The sequence below is a fragment of the Aplosporella prunicola genome, assembly GCF_010093885.1.
Source record: "Aplosporella prunicola CBS 121167 unplaced genomic scaffold K452scaffold_10, whole genome shotgun sequence".
NCBI lineage: Eukaryota > Fungi > Ascomycota > Dothideomycetes > Botryosphaeriales > Aplosporellaceae > Aplosporella > Aplosporella prunicola.
Window position 1 is genome coordinate 524894 of NW_022983538.1, and position 18236 is coordinate 543129.

Here is an 18236-nt window from a genome sequence, read left to right on the forward strand (position 1 = left end):
AGTCAATATAGTGGCATTCTTTCTCTGTCTGGCAGTGTGTGCCGCGGCTAAGGCGGGGATGACCGCTGCACGGGACCGTGCCTGGACGTGCGGGCCAATGATGTAGTTGGACTTTTGACCGGATCACCACTGATCGAGCCGTTTCAACCCGCGTTTCTGCACCTGACCCTTTCTTTACTTTTTTTTCCTTTTGCATCGACATGCACTGACTAGAGCCGCCATGGACGCATCAAATGGACATGCTGTCGACGGCCGCCGCAGCAGCTCTGTGGTTCCTGGGAGACGGAGCGGTGCTATGTATCGGCGCGAGTCCAACATGAGCGAGTGAGTAAAGTTGGAACGGTGGGCTTTGGAGGCTCTATGCTAACTATTATCTAGTGTCAGCCTTCTGACAGACGTTCAAATGGCCCAAGATGAGGTACGGATGAAGCCTGCCACCCTGTCGCGCTGAAGCGCAGTCTCTTTCTGGGCTGATGTTGCACCACGATTTTTGCCTTATCGGTACCTATAGGTCGCACATATACTGACAATGCGGTAGATATTCTCTGGTCCTATGTCCGAGAGCGTTCCCACCAGTGTCACTGGTTTTGCTCACCGTCGTGCTCGCGCCGATTCCATCGCCAGTACCGCAAGCTTTGCATTCTACGAGGATGATAGGGAGTCGATCGATACTGTTGAAGAGGAGGCAATCGCCGATGAGGACGAACATCCGTTGGACGGTGCCAACGGCTATAGGGAAGAAGATGAGGATCTTGAGGAGGGACGCCGTCCATCGGGAACCCGGCGGAAATCCTCTATCTACTCAACCCGGTCTGCAAGTGCGCCGTTGTTGCGTCGCCATTCAAGCTCCAGCACTCAAGCCTCAGGGCGCCTGAAGGGTGGAAGGCTCAATCAAAAGATCTACATCGCTGCGGAAGATCTCACAATTGTAGTTGCCGGATTCAAAACGTCCCTGGTGGGGTATGTCGTTTACCTCCTCCTTTGCGTTTTGACTGGCGGACTGGGATTCCTTGTTTTCCGGTGGCTACCGACCTGGCGGATCAAGGTCGTCGGGAAGTCCACGCCCCTGCTCGAGTGTGATTGGGTTGTGGTGGAGAACCAATGGGGAGAGATAGTTGTACAGAACATCGGGAAGCAAGAGTACGGTCGTCCCTTGTCGACAGTATTTGGCCGGACGGAAAAGGGAGGGCTCCGAGACTATGATGAAGAGGATGATCCCGACGTCGACGAACTTCGGATACTGGACTACCGCTACATCCGGTTTTGCTACCACCCAATCCGCGACAAGTTTGTCCTCGGTAATGTTTGGAAAGACCCAGCGTGGACGGATGTTCAGACTGTCCGCGAGGGCCTTGAGAATGAGGAAAGGGGCTATCGCGAACAGGTATTTGGAAAGAACCTCATTGATATTGAGGAGAAAAGCAACAGCCAGCTGTTGGTTGACGAGGTCTTCCACCCGTTCTACGTCTTCCAAATTGCCAGTTTGCTTCTCTGGTCCCTCGATCAATACTACTACTACGCGGCCTGCATCTTCATCATCTCAGTGGTCAGTATTGTTACGACCCTGATCGAGACCAAAGCCACCATGCGTCGGCTGCGCGAGGTGTCGAGGTTCGAATGCGATGTGCGAGTCCTGCGAAACGGTTTCTGGCGCTACGTCGAGTCGGGCGAGCTGGTTCCTGGAGACGTATACGAAGTTACGGATCCGAGTCTGACGCACTTGCCTTGCGACAGTCTCTTGCTCTCTGGCGACTGTATAGTCAATGAGAGTATGCTTACAGGCGAGTCTGTCCCTGTCACTAAGGTTCCGACGGTAGACGAGGCTCTGGAGCTGCTGAATCTCAGCACCGCCTCTGTACACCCGGAGGTTGCGAGACACTTTTTGTTCTGTGGTACGAAGATAATCAGAGCCAGGAGGCCCCAGGACGACAAGGATGACGAAGCAGCCGCGCTCGCTCTCGTTGTGCGCACAGGGTTCAACACAACCAAGGGAGCGCTTGTCAGGTCTATGCTGTTCCCCAAACCTTCCGGATTCAAGTTCTATCGGGATTCCTTCCGCTATATCTCCGTCATGGGAATGATTGCCGGCCTCGGCTTCATTGCTTCCTTTATCAACTTTGTGCGCCTGGGACTGGCCTGGCACCTGATTGTGGTACGCGCACTTGACCTGATCACCATTGTTGTACCTCCGGCTCTACCTGCGACATTGACCATCGGCACCAACTTTGCGTTGAACCGGCTGAAGAAGAAACAAATCTACTGTATCAGTCCTCAGCGTGTCAACGTGGGTGGAAAACTTGATGTCATCTGCTTTGACAAGACCGGGACATTGACCGAGGAAGGTCTTGATGTGCTGGGACTGAGAGTGGCTCAACAGCCTGCGAACAGATTCAGTGACATCCTCACTGAGACGGAAAGCGTGCTTCCTGGATCTCCATACGAGCGTGATCCTACGATCAACTACAAGTACAACAGGTCACTGCTATACACTATGGCTACCTGTCACTCATTGAGGAAGGTAGACGGCGAGCTCATCGGAGATCCTCTGGACGTCAAGATGTTTGAATTCACAGGATGGAACTTCGAGGAGGGCGAGCAGAGCAAGAACCCCACCGAGGACGATGAGGACAACACTATATCTCCATCTGTGGCGAGGCCTCCTCCTGGCCAGGAGTTTGACATTGACGACGAGGACACGGCCAACAAGAAGGCGATCGAGCTTGGCATCCTTAAGTCTTTCGAGTTCGTCTCTTCGCTACGCAGAGCCAGTGTCATCGTCCGCCAATTCGGTGCTCGTGATGGGCAGATCTATGTTAAGGGCGCTCCTGAGTGCATGAAGGATATTTGCCGTCCGGAAAGCTGTAAGTGTCGCAAACCGCTATACACCAAGACACTGCTAATTGATTATAGTTCCTACGGATTACGAGGATTTGCTCAGCTACTACACCCACCGCGGCTTCCGTGTCATCGCGTGCGCCACCAAGAGCTTACCGAAGCTGAACTGGCTCAAGGTCCAAAAGATGAAGCGCGAGGAAGCTGAATCGAAGCTCGATTTCCTTGGTTTCATCATATTCGAGAACAAGCTGAAGCCGACGACGACTGGAGTCATCAACGAGCTTGGAGACGCTGGAATCCGCAAAGTCATGTGCACGGGTGACAACATCCTCACGGCTATCAGTGTGGCGCGGGAGTGCAACCTTATTGACAAGACCGCGCACTGCTTCGTACCACGCTTCGTCGAGGGCGACGCGCGTACGCCACTGGCGAAGCTGGCGTGGGAGAGCATCGACAACCCCATCTACACGCTGGACGAGAACACTCTGCGGCCATTGCCACCACCGGCCGAACATGACGCGTCGCTGCCGTACGACATCTCCAACATCCGCAACTACTCGGTGGCGGTGAGTGGCGACGTGTTCCGGTGGATCATCGACTTCGCGTCGGAGAAGGTGCTCAAGGAGATGCTGGTGTGCGGACAGGTCTTTGCGCGCATGTCGCCGGACGAGAAGCACGAGCTGGTAGAGAAGCTGCAAAGCATCGACTACTGCTGCGGGTTCTGCGGCGACGGCGCAAATGACTGTGGCGCGCTGAAGGCAGCCGACGTGGGCATCTCGCTGTCCGAGGCCGAAGCCTCGGTGGCGGCGCCCTTCACCAGCCGCGTCTTCGACATCTCGTGCGTGCCGGAAGTGATGCGTGAGGGGCGGGCGGCGTTGGTGACGAGCTTCAGCTGCTTCAAGTACATGTCGCTGTACTCTGCGATCCAGTTTACGTCGGTCAGCTTCCTGTACGCGTCGGCGAGCAACCTGGGCGACTTCCAGTTCCTGTTCATCGACCTGGCCCTGATCCTGCCGATCGCCATCTTCATGGGGCGCACGGGGGCGTACCCGGTGCTGGCGCGCAAGCGGCCCACGGCCAGCCTGGTGTCGCGCAAGGTGCTGACGCCGTTGCTGGGCCAGATCGCCATCTGCGTGGCGCTGCAGGGGGCGGCGTACGGGCTGGTGCGGCGGCAGCCGTGGTTCCAGCCGCCTGTGCTGGACAAGGAGCACTCGAACGCGCGCAACTCTGCCAACACGGCCCTGTTCCTGCTGTCCTGCTTCCAGTACACGCTGGCGGCGGCCGTGGTCAGCGCGGGCCCGCCCTTCCGCCAGCCGCCCCGCCACAACCTGCCGTTTGTGGCGACGTTGGCGGCGGCCCTGGCCGCGGCCGCGTACATGACGCTGGATCCAGCCGAGTGGATCGCCCGCGTCATGGAGCTGACGGAGATGGGCACCGGGTTCAAGATCACGCTGCTTGGGCTCGCGGTCGCCGGGTTTGCGGCCGGGTGGGTCGGCGAGAGGATGGCATTCCCGGCGCTGGCGAGGGCCGTGGTGACGGTGAGGAGGTGGGTGCGGCCGGGGCTGGTGAAGAAGAGGAAGGAGTACAAGGTTGTGGCCGAGGGGATGAGGATGTAGGGGGTTGGAGAAGAAAACTCGAGGGAGAACAAAAAACGGGGATTTGCTGGGGGGCTTATAGAAATATGTGCAACGGTGGGCAAAGTAAAGTAACTGAGTGGCTTTCCACAGCCTGATGGTAACGTAACTAGTAGTAGAATATTCGTGTGTATATAGATCATACTCGTACTATTGTTCCGCATGCATCGGGTGCAGACAGGTGATGGGTCGGGTACATGCATACTCACGTTCACATACATACCTACCCATTTCCACTCACATCTCCAAAACGGGTAATACATATAACCCATCCAGTAGAATCAACCTACAACCTTTGACTATGTATCTCCTACCTAGTAAGTTGAGGAGAAAGTTTGCGGCCAATGTTAACTATTCAAGAAACAAAATATAAAGAATTACTTTTAACTTTCCTCTACCGCTACGAACCAACAAACTTAAAAATAAGGTTGACTTAAGAACCTAAGGTTAAGTTTTAGAACTATAAGGTTTTAGTCTAGCTTAATTTCATTTTACGCTTTATAGGTTAGCTTGTTGTGAAAGAACGGCACATCTCGCCTGAGGTCAAGCAGCCAGCTTGGCGCAGTGGTAACGCGTCGCACTTGTATTTACAAGCTATGCGAAGATCGGTCGTTCGATTCGGCCAGTTGGCACAACATTCCACTGGCGATGTGAAATCTTTTTGCGAAATCTTTTTTTTATTTTGGTTTCTACCACTTCGCATCACTTATTGAAAGAAGTCTGCAGGGAAAAAATACATTTAAACACACGCGTGCGCGACGAGCGGCCCGCGCTCTCTATTATCTAGGATGGACCTTGCCCGCCTCCGTGATGGCCCCCACTCCTCCCCGGATCAAGCAGCAAATGCGGCTTGATGAAGCCCTCATCTATTTGCCTAAACGCACCCGCCGGGTCCTCGCTCAGTCCCGTCAGGAGCTGACGCGCCGCCGCCGTCGCGCCCGCCATTCGTCCCATACGTGTAAGCGTTTCCACGTGCGGCTCGGCCGCCCCGGACGTCGGGTACGGCATGTCGCGGGTGGGCGGGCTAAGGCGACGCACCGCTGGGGGCAAGTCGAGGTCGGCGCCTGCGTCATCGAGGTCATCGTTGTCGCCACTGTCTTCGCGCTCGAGCAACCCTTGCTCAGCGTAGTCCTGGTTACGCGTGGAATTTTGGTGCCTTGATGAACTGCGTCGGCTCGCGACGTTTGGCCGGGTCGGAGGCGTGCCGGAGCCGCCATTGATGGTACCGCTGCTGAAGCCGACGCCTTTGCCGCTGCCGTTGGCATCGAGGGGCGTCAGCGTGAAGCCGTTGGCGCTGGGGCGCGGTGTGTGACCAAGGCCCCGACCTGCCTTGGAGGTGTACGTTATGCCGTCTCGTCCGCCAGGGACAACCTCAATGTCGAATTCGTCGTCCGAATCGATTTCCTCAACCACGCCAGTGCGGATTTGGAGGATTTCGAGCATGCGTGCTGTAGTGCCTCCGAAGATAATGACCGTCAAGACCACCACAACCAAGACCGTCGCCCGCAGCGTGTACCCATTCGTCCCAGTAAGACCAGCCGCAAGTGCGACGCCGACAGCTCCGCGAAGACCTGCCCAATACAGCATTGCCTGATGCGACCAAGGTATTTCCTCGGCGACTTCACGGCCATGTCTGCGAGCCCGGTAGCGAATGATGAAGTTCACAGCTCTTGCGAGAGGGAACACGGCGCAGTAGCGCGCAATGCAGATGCCAATGACGGTCATCAGGATAAAGAGCGGCTTGTAGTCGAGTTCCGTCTCGGTGAAGAGAGAGAGACCAAGGTAAATGAAGATGAAGTTTTCCGACAGCTGCGCCATGACTTGGAACACGAATTTCGTCGTCAATTGAGTGCGGCGCGACATGTTGTGGTAAGCGTAGTGCTTCAAGCAGATTCCGCAGAAAAGCAGGGACACGATGCCTAAGATACGTTAACGCGGCGGATGCGCGGGGCGCAGAGGATTCCTTACCAGACATGTGGATTGCGTTGGAGAAGAAGTAGCTTGCGTAGGCAATTAGAATGACCAGGCAGCTCTCGATCTTGGAGAAGCGGCGGACATAGGTGAACTTGAGCAGCAAGGAGGTCATAACGCCGATGACAAGACCGATGACCAAACTACCAAAGAAGACCAGCAAGAATATCCCAATTGACTCAAATAGTGTCAGAATGGTCAAGTTTCCGTTGTCCGTATCCTTGTACCTTTGCGCCGTCTCGAACAAGACAATTGCGATTGCGTCGTTCAGGATCGATTCACCGAAAATAACAGTATAGAGCTTAGGATCGACCTTGTACGTGTTGAAGATGGCGAGAATGGTGACGGGATCGGTGGCGGAGAGAGTTGCGCCGGTGGAGAGGGCTTCGACGAAAGTCAGGGACACGCCGTCCAGCTGGAGTCGCGTCCATACCCAGAGAACACCAGCGAGCACCATTGCGGATATGAATGTTCCAGCGAAGGCAAAAGTCAGGATTGTCCCGATGTTGCGGAAAAAGTTTGCCTAGGACTTCAAGTCAGCCGATGTAGAGGCAAGGCGGGGCGCGCTCCGAGAGGCAAACCTGGTGTAGCTCGTAGCCCGACGCCAGGATGATGGGCGGCAGGAGAAGGTTGAAGAAAAACTGGTAGTTGAAGCTGACGACGCCAAGGACGGCCTCGTTGGCCGTCAACCGCAGGACCAGGCCGACGACCATACCTACGTATCGTGTGAGCGGACAGCAGCCGGTTGGAGGTAGCTCAGACCACCCTCCTTACCTGCGAAAATGGAGATGACGGTTTCATGGACGGCCTGTATCTTGCGCGTTTGCAGCACATAGCTGGTGATGAGGGCGACGATCAACAGAACGATGAGAATAAAGATTGACCAAGAGGCGTAGATTTCTTTCTGGCCAGCTTCGGGTTCTGCGGCGGGGCGTTAGGAGGGGCGCAGCGCTGAGTGGGGGAGAAACAGGACTGACCGTCAGGATCCGCGTCGGACGCTTCTCGCTCTGGAGGAAGAGACAGAAGGTTAGCTGGGGAAAGTCGTATATGCAAGGCGCGACGCACTGGCGAGCTCGGACACGGCCCAGCCGACGATGGAGGCCATGGTGGAGCGCGGGCGGAGCGACTAGCAGATGAACATGCCCGGGCGGTCGAGAGAGGAGGGATCGCAGGAGGTAGGCGCGCGCAAGCGGAAGCGGAAGGCGAAGGCGAAGAAAGCAGGCGCAACGGACTGGTATAGGTGGACACACGAGAAAGGAAGGAAGGAGTAGGAGTAGGGTAGGATAGCAGTTGGCCGCGTAACGTAAGGAAGCTGCGTCTCAGAAAGCTGGCACGGCTGGCATTACCCGACCGCGCGCGGGTAGGCTAGTCCGTAAAGGGGACAGCGGATATTGGTCCAAGTGGTCACTTCTTCATGTAACAAAGTATATCGCGCCCCCATGATGCTGCAACCTTCCAGCCCTGCTGCGGCCACACCATCCTCTATCTTCGTGCTGCGGCTACTTATCTCTCCCCCCTCCCCTCCCCCAACCTCTCCGTCCCCAACCGACTGGCTGCCCCCCTGTCTGGCCGCGGCTCTGGGTCCACGGTCCTGCTTCCCCACGTCCCGGCTCATGCAGTGACGCAGCCCGCGCGCGCCCACCTTGTCGATCAGGCACGACGAATCGCGGCTTGCCAACGCGCCAACGCGCCCTACTTTCTCTGCCACTGTCCTGCCTTTCTGCTTTTTCCCTGCGTGACTGGGGCTACACCAGCTGACGCCAGCTGATGGCCGCCGGCGACCTGCTTGAACCTGCTGAGTTCGGAATGGCCGGGCGTGTGACGTCGTCAGTCCCGCCCGTGACCTTTGCCATGCTTTCGCCCTTCTCCTCCCATTCTGACTACATCTGCGCCGTCGCCTACCTAACCAATCCATCCATAACAACGCCCTACCGCCCACCCCGGCCCGTCCACTCGTCACTGCGCCCACTCGAGCCACGCGATCCCGCACACGAGACCCCCGTCCATTGTCTTCCCCATGGCCGACTCTCGCTCCCCGAGTCCCGACTCAAATGCGCCCCCTCTCGCCCACCCCAAGGTCGTGTCCTTCCGTCAAGATTCCATCACTCTGTCACGCCCCAGCCAGTCCAACGATCAGATGAACGAGCACTCGCCCCTTCTGCGGCCACGCCAGTCCGAAGATGACGAGAACGGCCTCAAGTCCGTCGTATCTCCGCTCGCTAGCGATGACAGTTGGAACGGCGAAACCGATGAGGAGACCAAGAGCAGCTGGTATCTGCTGCTGTTGACGCTGGCAGGTGGAGGGTGAGTGGCCTCACAAGAACGGACGAGGTATTGGCCGTGAATGCGAGGCTGACCATGGCGCAGCTTGCAGATAGCGTGGTCCGTAGAGCTTTCGTATGGCTCAGTGAGTGCCCCAGCTGCCGTGTAACTCGCCTCGCCCGGTGTACTGATATAGCTGCGTCTAGCCGTATTTATTATCTCTCGGGCTCAGCAAGTCACTACTGGCCCTCGTCTGGATTGCAGGGCCTCTATCGGGGACGCTAGTCCAACCATATGTCGGCCTGAAGAGTGACCACTGCAGGTCCAAATGGGGAAAGAGAAGGCCGTTCATTGTGGGCGGTGCCATCGCGACCATTGCATCACTCTTCCTCCTGGCATGGACCCGAGAAATAGTTGGAAATTTCTTGGCAATCTTTGGCGTTGCTAGAGACTCACAAGGCACTCGGGTCAGCACCATGGCCTTTGCCGTCTTCATGATCTACGTCTTGGACTTTGCCATCAACGTCAGTATGTAGCACGCCTTCCGTTGCCCCCCTACCCCTCTGCCCCCCAAGCACCACCCACTGACTGTCCACAGTCCAAGCTGCCATTCGCGCATTCGTCGTCGACAATGCTCCGACGCATCAGCAGGAATCTGCCAATGCCTGGATTATGCGCACGACGGGCACCGGCAACATCCTTGGTTATCTGTCAGGTTACGTCAACCTGCCCAAGCTGTTCCCATTCTTTGGAAATACGCAGATGAAAGTCCTGTGCGCAATCGCATGTCTCGCCCTCGCCATCACCGTCGCCATCAGCTGTTCGGCCATCTCGGAGAGGGACCCGCGACACGAGCCCGAACCTGCGAGCCAGGGCGGCGTGATTTCTTTCTTCACCAATCTCTACCACTCAGTCCGTCGCCTGCCGCCGCAGATTGTGCGCGTTTGTCAGGTCCAGTTGGCGGCCTGGATTGGATGGTTCCCCTTCCTCTTCTACGCGACCACCTACATTGGAGAGATCTACACGGAGCCGTACTTTGAAGCTAACCCACACATGTCACCGGAGGAGGTCGACAAGATCTGGGAAAAGGGCACCCGCATGGGCACGCTGGCGCTCTTCATCTTCGCTATAACCTACTTTGCCGCGAGCATCATTTTGCCTTTTATTGTTGCGCCAACATACAAGGCACCCTTGCCGAATCCGACAACGCCCATGACGCCCACGACACCCGGTTCCATGTCTGCGAGCGGATACTTCAACTACAAGCCGCAGAAGCACCAAGCCAAGTCGCGCTGGCAACGGTGGCTCGAACTAACTAATCACCTGCAGATCCAATCACTCACACTCCGCCGGGCCTGGCTACTCTCGCACATTGTCTTCACCGTCCTCATGTGGATGACGATTCTGGTGCGGAACACGACGTTTGCAACCATTCTGGTAGCGCTGGTCGGTCTCCCCTGGGCCATCACGAACTGGGCGCCTTTTGCGCTCATCAGTGCCGAGATTTCCAAGCGCGACGCCATCAGGCGGGGACTCGCGCGGCCGCCGCCGACGCGCGATGGTGCTCTGCTGGCTTCGGGCGAGGACGACTCGGCGGACCGCGCGGGTGTTGTCTTGGGCATTCATAACGTTGCGATTGCGGCGCCCCAGGTCATTGCCACAATCGTGAGCTCGGCGATTTTCCGCGCGCTGCAGAAGCCGCGCGGAACTCCGGGCGACGAGAGCGTCGCATGGGTGCTGCGGTTTGGCGGGTGCTGCACTTTGTTGGCGGCGTGGTTGACAAGACGTGTAGGTGAGGAGAATGTTGATGAGAGAGGAGGCGAGGGAGGCGGAGATGGTGGTGCTGGGCGTGGCCGGTTCACGAGGTTGAATGCGGACGACGACGAGTAGGTGTAGGCAATACGCCGCGGAGGCGTAGAAAGGTTTGAGGAAACGCATGTTCACACCACACTGCGTGCGTGTACGTGTGTGCGTGTGCGCCTCGAGTTCATCTAGTACTCTGAGTACGTAGAGAGCTCTTAGGCGCCCACTTACTCTCATCTTCTACCCCTTGTAGGTACACCAAGTACCTGTAGCCTTACGGCTAGGTGCTGTACCACACAACACCGCACTACATACTGGTACGGAGTACATGCATCCCGCATGAGAGAACCGTCACACCACACTTTTATCCGCCTCGACATCAGCATCAGCATGTACGCATGCACTAGACCTTTGGCGATACTGCACACTCATCCAGCGCAGACGGCATGGCATGACACGACATAGCGCCCTTCCTTCCTTTCTTCACCTATAACTTTTTACTTCTTTCCTTCCTACCCCCTTCTTCGACTTTTTCGAATGCTGTGCTTACTAGTCTGTTTTATCTACGTATTCCCCTCTTCTTTCCTTTCTTCGTCCTTCTTCATTCCTTTCTTTCTTTCTTTCTTTCCTTCCTTAGTTAAGAACGACGATGTTATCGTCAGCGTGGGCGTGGGCGTGGGCGTTGGGACAAATGGCGTTTATGGCTGCGGTGGGATGGGATGGGTCTGTTTAAATTGGGTTGGGATGGGATGGGTGTACGCATAAGCTACCTACCTAAGTGGATAGGGGCTCGGATGGATGGGTTGGATTGGTTGGATCATGGGATGGCGTGTGTGGGCGGGGATGAGCGCACCGCTGGGCGTTGATTGATTGTATACAGACCGACATACCCATATGTCTTTTTTACCGGTTGTCAAATGAGGTGATGTGTGTGTGTGTGTGTGTGTTAGTTTATATACCAAACCTACTTTGCTTACTAGAGTGAACGATTGAATTTAGATTTACTTGACCAGCTAGTCAAGTATCCTCAGTGCGCCTCCCAGATGCATGTGTATGCTTGTATGCGTGCATGATAAAACGCTCAGAAGTCCGATGCCATACGAAACGAGCGGGAAGAGAAACGAAGCGTGGTGAAAGAGGGAAAAAAAGAAAAGACAGAAACCACCGCGCCCGCTCTCCGTCTGTATCTGTCCGTCTACCCAACTCCGTGCCCGTCCTGGAATAGAGTAAGTGCAGCAGCAGCAGCAGCTGCAGCAGTAGAAGTGCTGCCCAGTCCGCATAAAACCGTGTCTGTCGTCGCTCATGTCGTCACCGAAATCGTCCTCATCGTAACCACCACCACCACCCCCAACCACCACTCAAACACTGGATCTCCTGCCGTCTCCTTCTCCATCCCCCCTCACCAGCACTACACTCAACTCCGTCTCCTCCGTCGTCTCCGACCCCTCCGACCACGCCGACTCCCTCCACACCTCTTCCAAAGGTACCGCGGCCATGCCCATGCCCGTCGCCGGCGCCTCCACCCCCCACTGCGGCCGCAAGTCCGTGTACGCGAGCCCAAACCCGTGCATGAGCTGCAAGTCGCGCCACTTCCGCGCCACCTCCTCCGAACTGAACCGCTTCGAGTCCAGCGCGTCCAAGTCCAGCGTCTTCAGCACCGGGCTTAAGTCCTCGCCAACATCGGCATCATCATCGTCGACGACAACGGAAGGCTCTGGCAACTTCTTCTCGCGCTGCTGCTGCTGCTGTTGTTGCTGTTGTTGCAGCCACCAGCTCCACCGATTCCGCCTCGTAACCTCCACCTTCGTCACCGCCGCCGCTACCACCGCACCCACCGGGTTCCGCGGCGCCCAGTTCGCCCTGTCCGCGCGCGCGCGCATGTCCTGCACCAGCGCCTCCGCAGCCTCGAGCTTCTCCTGCCAGCGCGATGGCGGGGCCACCGCCACCGCCCCCTTCCCCTTACGCCCCTTACTCCTTGCCCCTTGCGCTTGCGCCTGCGCCGCATCGTCCGCCCAGTCCCTCATGACGACAATCCTGCCCCCGTCCGGCACCCGCTTCACCGCGCCCTCCTCGCCGCCCATGTCCGATAGGTCCTCGTGCTCGGCCTGTCGCACCGCGATGCATTGCTCTGCCGCGCCGCGCCGCAGGCACTGGTAGCACGCCGGGTAGTGCCGCGAGCAGGGCGTGCCGCGCGCCGCGCACGGCAGGCACGGCAGCAGGACGCAGCGCGTCGCGTGCTGGAAGTGTAGGGCGTCGTAGGCGTGCGCGGGGCTGAGGGCTGTGTGGTGGCGGTGGCGGAGGGAGGGGTCGATTGCCGCGGGGCGGGAGGGTACGGGTACGGGTGTGGGTGATGGCGGGGCGGCGGTGGCGGGCTTGGTTGTGGTGTTGGGTGTGGGCTGCGTGCCAGACGCACGGTTTGCGACCGTTTCTTCCTTTCTCCTGACGCTGCTACTCTGTACCGACTTGGCTTCGGCTTCGTCTCTGGTTAATTGTTCGATGAGGCTCTCCGGGAGCGGGAAGTATATCGCCGCGAGGGTGTTGTAGAGCGCAATACACTCCTCCACTGTATCCGGCCTGATCTTCAGTTCCCCAAGCACGGCTCCACGGTCAGACTGCAGCGAAACCGCTCCATCGCGCCATTTTGCGCGCGACGCAGGATCAGGTCGTGAGGGGGTGTCTTCGTAGTCTCGGCTGTCGGATAGGTAAAATGGCTCCTTCAGTCGGACTTCACCTTTGCCGGGCGTCTCGGGCGATGGTCCAGACGTCAACGTGGTTGTTGGACTCGTGGAAAGCGAGCCGCATTCTTCATGACCGGTTATGTGCGACGCAAGGCCATGCGTCGATGGCGTGTCTTCATAGGTTCGCCTGTCGCGTTTGCGTGGTGTTGTGGGCAACTCGAACTCGACCATGTTGTCTGTTGGAGGATTCGTGGACCCACCACTGCACGCGTGGTTATTAGTTGTGCTGTTATCGGCTCGCATGATGGCGTTTCTTTGTTCTAGATATCTTGCGGCGGCGCTGGGGAAGAAGGCTTTCTTTGTTCTATTAAAGCATGTCGAAATAGGTTGATTCGTCGGTCCTTGTTGGCGGGCGTGCGGTGAACAAAGAAGGTGAGAGGTACGTCGATGTCTCGATCAGATGCAGGATCCTTGCCTCGAAAACGCGAGAGTTCTGTCAGTGATGCAGAGAGTGAGCTACTCCTGAGAGAGAACGACAGACGTCATTAAGCCCACCATGACTTAGAGGATGTTAGGTCTTGGAGTCTTTTTAAGGTTGAAGGGTTGGAGTTGAAAAGACTTGCAAGTGAGCAAGTGAACAGTCAGTACTGAAGTGCTTCACTTTGAGTTGCGCAAGAGTTTCCTCATGTATGCATGTATGGGGAGATCTCCGAGAACGATCTCCGCTGTTGCATGGTAAGGAGAAGCAAGAGGGATTACGAGGAGCATAAGTTGCGGGGAAAGAGTCTTGACATCTGGGAAAGTGGCTCAAAATAAAGGACACAGCAAAATACAAATGACATAATGAACAAGAAGCCGCACAAATACTGCGCTGGACGAGGTAAGTTAACCAAAGATAATACCAAGTGCTGTTATTAATATGCTTGATGTTTGCAAGTACTCGAGGCGCTCGTATTTTACTGAACTTACGATGGGTATCTCGATCCCCAATGACCCCTCACAGCACAAAGCCACCGACACCAACAGAGCTCCACTTCCTCAACGCTTTAGTATCCTCAAGCTCCACACACCACCACAGCACCCCCTTCGCTCTGTCGATCTGGCCGCCTTCTTCGTATGCCCGTGCTAAAGCGTACCACGCCTCTGAGCAATCCCACCCGGTTCCGAGCTTGGTGAGAGAAGACAAAAGACTGTATGCTCGGTCTCTTGCTGCAAGCCGGTTTAGTTCCTCCGGTCCTACCATCTTCGCGTGCCCTGCGCTGTAAGCGGAGGTGGTCGCGGTGGATGCTCTTTTGTTTGGAGACGGCCGAGTGTTTGGCACTTTGAGGGATCCGAGTGGCTCTGCGGGGATCACTTGAGAATAAATGTCAAGCAGAATGTTGGCCAGGCCGACAATGGCCGCTGGGTGATCGGGGTTGTGAGACAGCGATTTCTCAAAGTGAGTGAGGGCCTCGTGTGGTTGGCCCTCTGCTTGTGATATTTGGCCGCGCTGTCAAAGCGTTAGTAATCAATCCTTCAGATCATGTTTGTAACACTTACTGTAGCGTATATATCAGCCCAAAGTTCCTCAACGCTCTTTCCACCACCCCAACCCCTCTCGGAAAAGGCCCTGGCGCTCGAGGATTCTTGAGCAACTTCAGACTCCAGAATATCAGTCAACTTGTAAGCCTCTTCGACCGCGCCTCTTGCGTCTTCAAAAAGCGATGCCCGAGTGTAGAGACCGGCAATAAAAAGCCACACGTCGACAAGAAGAGAAATCTTAAGCTTCCGCTCTTGCAACACTGGGAAACGGGGCTCGGGTGTCGAGTAGTGGAATCGAGGGAAAGGGGCTGGAAGGCGGACGTCCTGGCGAGGGGGCTGATTTTCGTGGCCCGCTGGTTGAGGCTGTGAATCGTGAGGAATGTTGTGTGCAATGGTGCGAAGCGGTTGTTCGGGACTAGAGCTCTTGTCACTTCCGTGACCATCGACAACCGGCTCTGTAGCCGCTTTTTCGGGAGAACCAGGCTTATCGGTGACGTTGGAGTCGTTCGTTTTCTTCTTCCGTAGCGTAAGGCTGCTTCTTCTGTGTGTGCTGTCATGCTTGTGATGGAATAAATGGTGGTGGCCATTTGGTTTGTTGTTTGTGTCCGTCACATGGATAGCTGGAGCACCGGGTCCCTCTGTAGCCGCCGTCGAGGCACGAGAAGATGCGGTTCCAGGCGGCATCGACATACTCCGCGTCAAGGTGCTCTTGCGCCGGCGGAAGACGGTGCCCTTGACTGTTCCAGCTGGGCTCTGCGGTACACCGTCTGTTGCGGATGGCAGCTGCATCTTTTTGTGACCACCTGTGGGATCACCAAAGAGCCTTTTGTAAAGGCTCAACAACTCCATACTTGCATCAACAGCGGCGGTAGTTCCGTCGGTCGTTTCCAGCAACACCAGATCCGTAATCTTGACCTGCAGAATCCCTTCCTTCTCAAAAGGTGCCATGCGGTCGACGAGAGCCTTTTTGGTGCTTCCGCGCGGCTTCTCTATTGAAGTAGAGCTCTCATTGAGGTGCTCACTCCGGTACTCGGCATGTTGTGACTTACCGAAAAGAATCTCAGGGTCATCGAATTGGTCAAAGGCCGCTTCGCAGGTCCTGACCGCCGTGGAAAAATCGGATTTGGCCGTGAGAAGCAATGCGAGAAGATGCCACAGGGGGATGAGTTTCCTCTCGCGGACATAGTTGGCTTCATCGTCATCCGTGTCCCCCTCGCTGGCAACGCCGCCAGCAGACCTCAGGTTATCCGGTTGGGAGTGCGACGCCAGTGCGCGCTTGACGACCTTGATCGCACCGCTAACATCCCTCATCTCAGCAAGGAGCAAACCCAGGGCATACAGAGTTTCGAGGTTGTTAGAGTCTTTGTATTCTGGGCTCAGGGCCGTACGCAAAGCCTGGGCTGCTTGTGCCTGCAACGTCGATCTTGCCGTGGCCTCATAGGTCATTCTAGCCCACTGTGAGCGACTGATGCCAATAGCACGGTAGGCTATGGCAAGCGCACGAGGCGAAACAACAGACTCCGTCTTCTTTTCATGCTCTCCCTCAGCCGTTGCCGTGCCAGGCCTTGACGCGGGGGTTTGCTGCTTCAACCATTTTTCAATCAGCTCACCAACCTCCTTTGCCTTTTCGGATTCCTCGTGCGAGCCGAATCGGCAAAGGATTCTAATTGCCTCTGCTGCAGTGCGAAGGACCATGTCATCGTCGTCCAGGCCGGCATCTTCTTCACCACTCTTTTCGACACGATCTTTAACTCGGCTGACGATCTCGACATAAGAGTCGAAGGCTTTGAAAGCTAGCTCGAACTCGGCTAACGAGGCGTGAACGACGAAGAGGTGACGGAGGATGCGAGTGGAGTGATACGATTTAGTGGCGGCACGATAAAGGATCTGGGAGCTTGGATTAGTTGTACGATCATCAGTTTTGGTTTTATGGTTACCTACATCAAGGACACCCCTTCCGACAGCGCTCTTCCCGCCCTCTCCAAGCTCTTCGTCGGTCCAGCTGGGGCCGCAAAGAATGCGCCAGTTGCTCATTACAGCCTCCGCCCACCCGTCCATCTCTTCATTGTTTTCGCTGGCTTTTGGGAAGCGCGTCTCTCTCAGGAGTAAAGCTTCATACACAGACTCTACAATCTTAAGCTCTGACCTTTGCTGTAGCCTCGCCGTCAGATACTGCTCTTCCGTAGCATGCTCCGCTCCTGCGCCCAAAAGTGCGGTGGGCAAATCTGGTGAGCCGGCATAAAGAAGACCGCGTTGAAGAATGATAGTGAGAGTGTTATAGTGAGCTTTCCAAACAGTGCGGCGAATACCGGCTTGGCCATCTTGAAGCTCATTGCTAAATTGAGGAGCCTTGCCGTTGTCAAGGAGCCGTAGCCAAAGCTGGAATGTTCGTAGCGCGATTTCCGGATCGACGTCAGCGCCGGTCGGCGCTGAAAGGTCCGAGAATATACATAAGCGAGCCAACAGGGTCTCTCCCCAAGATCTAAACTGCACAGAAGTGTTGACAAGAGAGGGTATAGAAGTAAGATATGTTAGGACCGATTCATAGGTTTTGGTTGCTTCGGCCGTCGAGCCCGCTTTTTCCTGCGAATAACCTGGGAATGATGAGCTTGTTGGACGCCAAACATTTGCACCAGAGCCGCAGGTTACCTTTCAAGTATGCGCCTTTAACAATGCAAGTCTGAGTCCAGCTGGACAGCTGCCCGTCGTCACCCTTCAAGTTGGTTGCCGTTTCGGAGAAGTCGGTGGGGAACCTCGCAACGGCCATTCCATGCTCGCCCAGGGTAAAGTGGATATAGGCCAGCGCGACCTGCGCGGCAAAGGCATCCTCGCGATGGGTGGTTTCGCGGTCATAGGCCTCGGTCAAGGGCGAGACGAGCTTGGTCAGGTCGGGGGCCTGTGGCGGCGACGGGGCTTCCGGAGTCGTGGGACGCTGCCTGATGTAGGCAGCCGTCTCGGCCTCTGCTCTGGCCGTCAGGTAGAGGCCTGTCGAGGCGTGGGTCAATATCAGGGAGGGGTTCAGGAGGAGCGAGAATCAAGAATCGTACAGGTGCGATGGGGGGCGTGTTTCTCAATTTTGCGCGCCAGCTCAGGGACGGTGTCCCAGCGGGCATTGCATCGCGCGTCGTCCAGCTGGGCAATGTAGCGCAGCGCTTTCTCGTTTTCCTGTCAAAAACGGCCAGGAGAGTTAGCACACGGATATGCTTGGCAGCAGGGTGACGTCGGCGTGGGCAGGCGCGGGCGTATACTCACAGGCATGGTGCCGAGTCTGCAGCCTCGCCGGGTCCTGGGGAGAGTGTCTTGAGGAGGTCGAGGTTCAGCAGGCCATGGCGACAGCGGTAAAGGACAGGCGCATCAGGGCCAGCGGCGTCTGGGGAAGCGGACGGACAGCTCGCAGCAACTTGGCCGACGCGCGCCGGGCAGGCCGAGGCCGTTGCACCAATGCTGCCCGTGCGCCAAATTGTTCTGGAAATCCTCATCCACCCTTCATCTGCACCCCCCACCTTCCCTACCCGACTCTCGACTCCTGGCC

At 56.6% G+C, this 18236-nt stretch overlaps 5 protein-coding genes and 1 non-coding gene across 6 annotated transcripts; 4 read left to right on the forward strand and 2 right to left on the reverse strand.

The window, feature by feature from the left end:
• The first annotated feature begins 137 nt into the window (after positions 1 to 137).
• K452DRAFT_357974 (uncharacterized protein) lies at positions 138 to 4663 on the forward strand. Its single transcript, XM_033546157.1, has 4 exons — positions 138 to 324; positions 379 to 418; positions 539 to 2861; positions 2911 to 4663. The coding sequence occupies exons 1-4, from the start codon at positions 221 to 223 to the stop codon at positions 4449 to 4451; spliced, it is 4008 nt and encodes a 1335-aa protein (XP_033398629.1). The 5' UTR covers positions 138 to 220; the 3' UTR covers positions 4452 to 4663.
• Positions 4664 to 5019: 356 nt separating this feature from the next.
• K452DRAFT_t68 lies at positions 5020 to 5101 on the forward strand. The gene has a single exon. It is a non-coding gene; the product is annotated as a tRNA-Thr (tRNA).
• A 90-nt stretch (positions 5102 to 5191) lies between these two features.
• On the reverse strand, positions 5192 to 7730 carry K452DRAFT_357975 (uncharacterized protein). Its single transcript, XM_033546158.1, has 6 exons — positions 7506 to 7730; positions 7418 to 7447; positions 7215 to 7361; positions 7022 to 7155; positions 6438 to 6963; positions 5192 to 6388 (listed from the first exon to the last, which is right to left on the reverse strand). Exons 1-6 carry the CDS (start codon positions 7543 to 7545, stop codon positions 5253 to 5255), a joined length of 2013 nt encoding a protein of 670 aa, XP_033398630.1. The 5' UTR covers positions 7546 to 7730; the 3' UTR covers positions 5192 to 5252.
• A 727-nt stretch (positions 7731 to 8457) lies between these two features.
• K452DRAFT_226029 (uncharacterized protein) lies at positions 8458 to 10592 on the forward strand (the record flags this gene model as incomplete). The annotated part of the gene is made up of 4 exons (XM_033536799.1): positions 8458 to 8744; positions 8808 to 8847; positions 8909 to 9230; positions 9301 to 10592. The coding sequence occupies 4 exons, from the start codon at positions 8458 to 8460 to the stop codon at positions 10590 to 10592; spliced, it is 1941 nt and encodes a 646-aa protein (XP_033398631.1).
• A 951-nt stretch (positions 10593 to 11543) lies between these two features.
• K452DRAFT_286552 (uncharacterized protein) lies at positions 11544 to 12749 on the forward strand. The gene has a single exon (XM_033540318.1). The coding sequence runs from the start codon at positions 12000 to 12002 to the stop codon at positions 12660 to 12662; it is 663 nt and encodes a 220-aa protein (XP_033398632.1). The 5' UTR covers positions 11544 to 11999; the 3' UTR covers positions 12663 to 12749.
• Positions 12750 to 13820: 1071 nt separating this feature from the next.
• On the reverse strand, positions 13821 to 18205 carry K452DRAFT_248537 (uncharacterized protein). The gene is made up of 6 exons (XM_033538099.1): positions 17957 to 18205; positions 17752 to 17869; positions 17354 to 17689; positions 16646 to 17298; positions 14723 to 16591; positions 13821 to 14672 (listed from the first exon to the last, which is right to left on the reverse strand). Exons 1-6 carry the CDS (start codon positions 17960 to 17962, stop codon positions 14181 to 14183), a joined length of 3474 nt encoding a protein of 1157 aa, XP_033398633.1. The 5' UTR covers positions 17963 to 18205; the 3' UTR covers positions 13821 to 14180.
• Between the last annotated feature and the right edge of the window lie 31 nt (positions 18206 to 18236).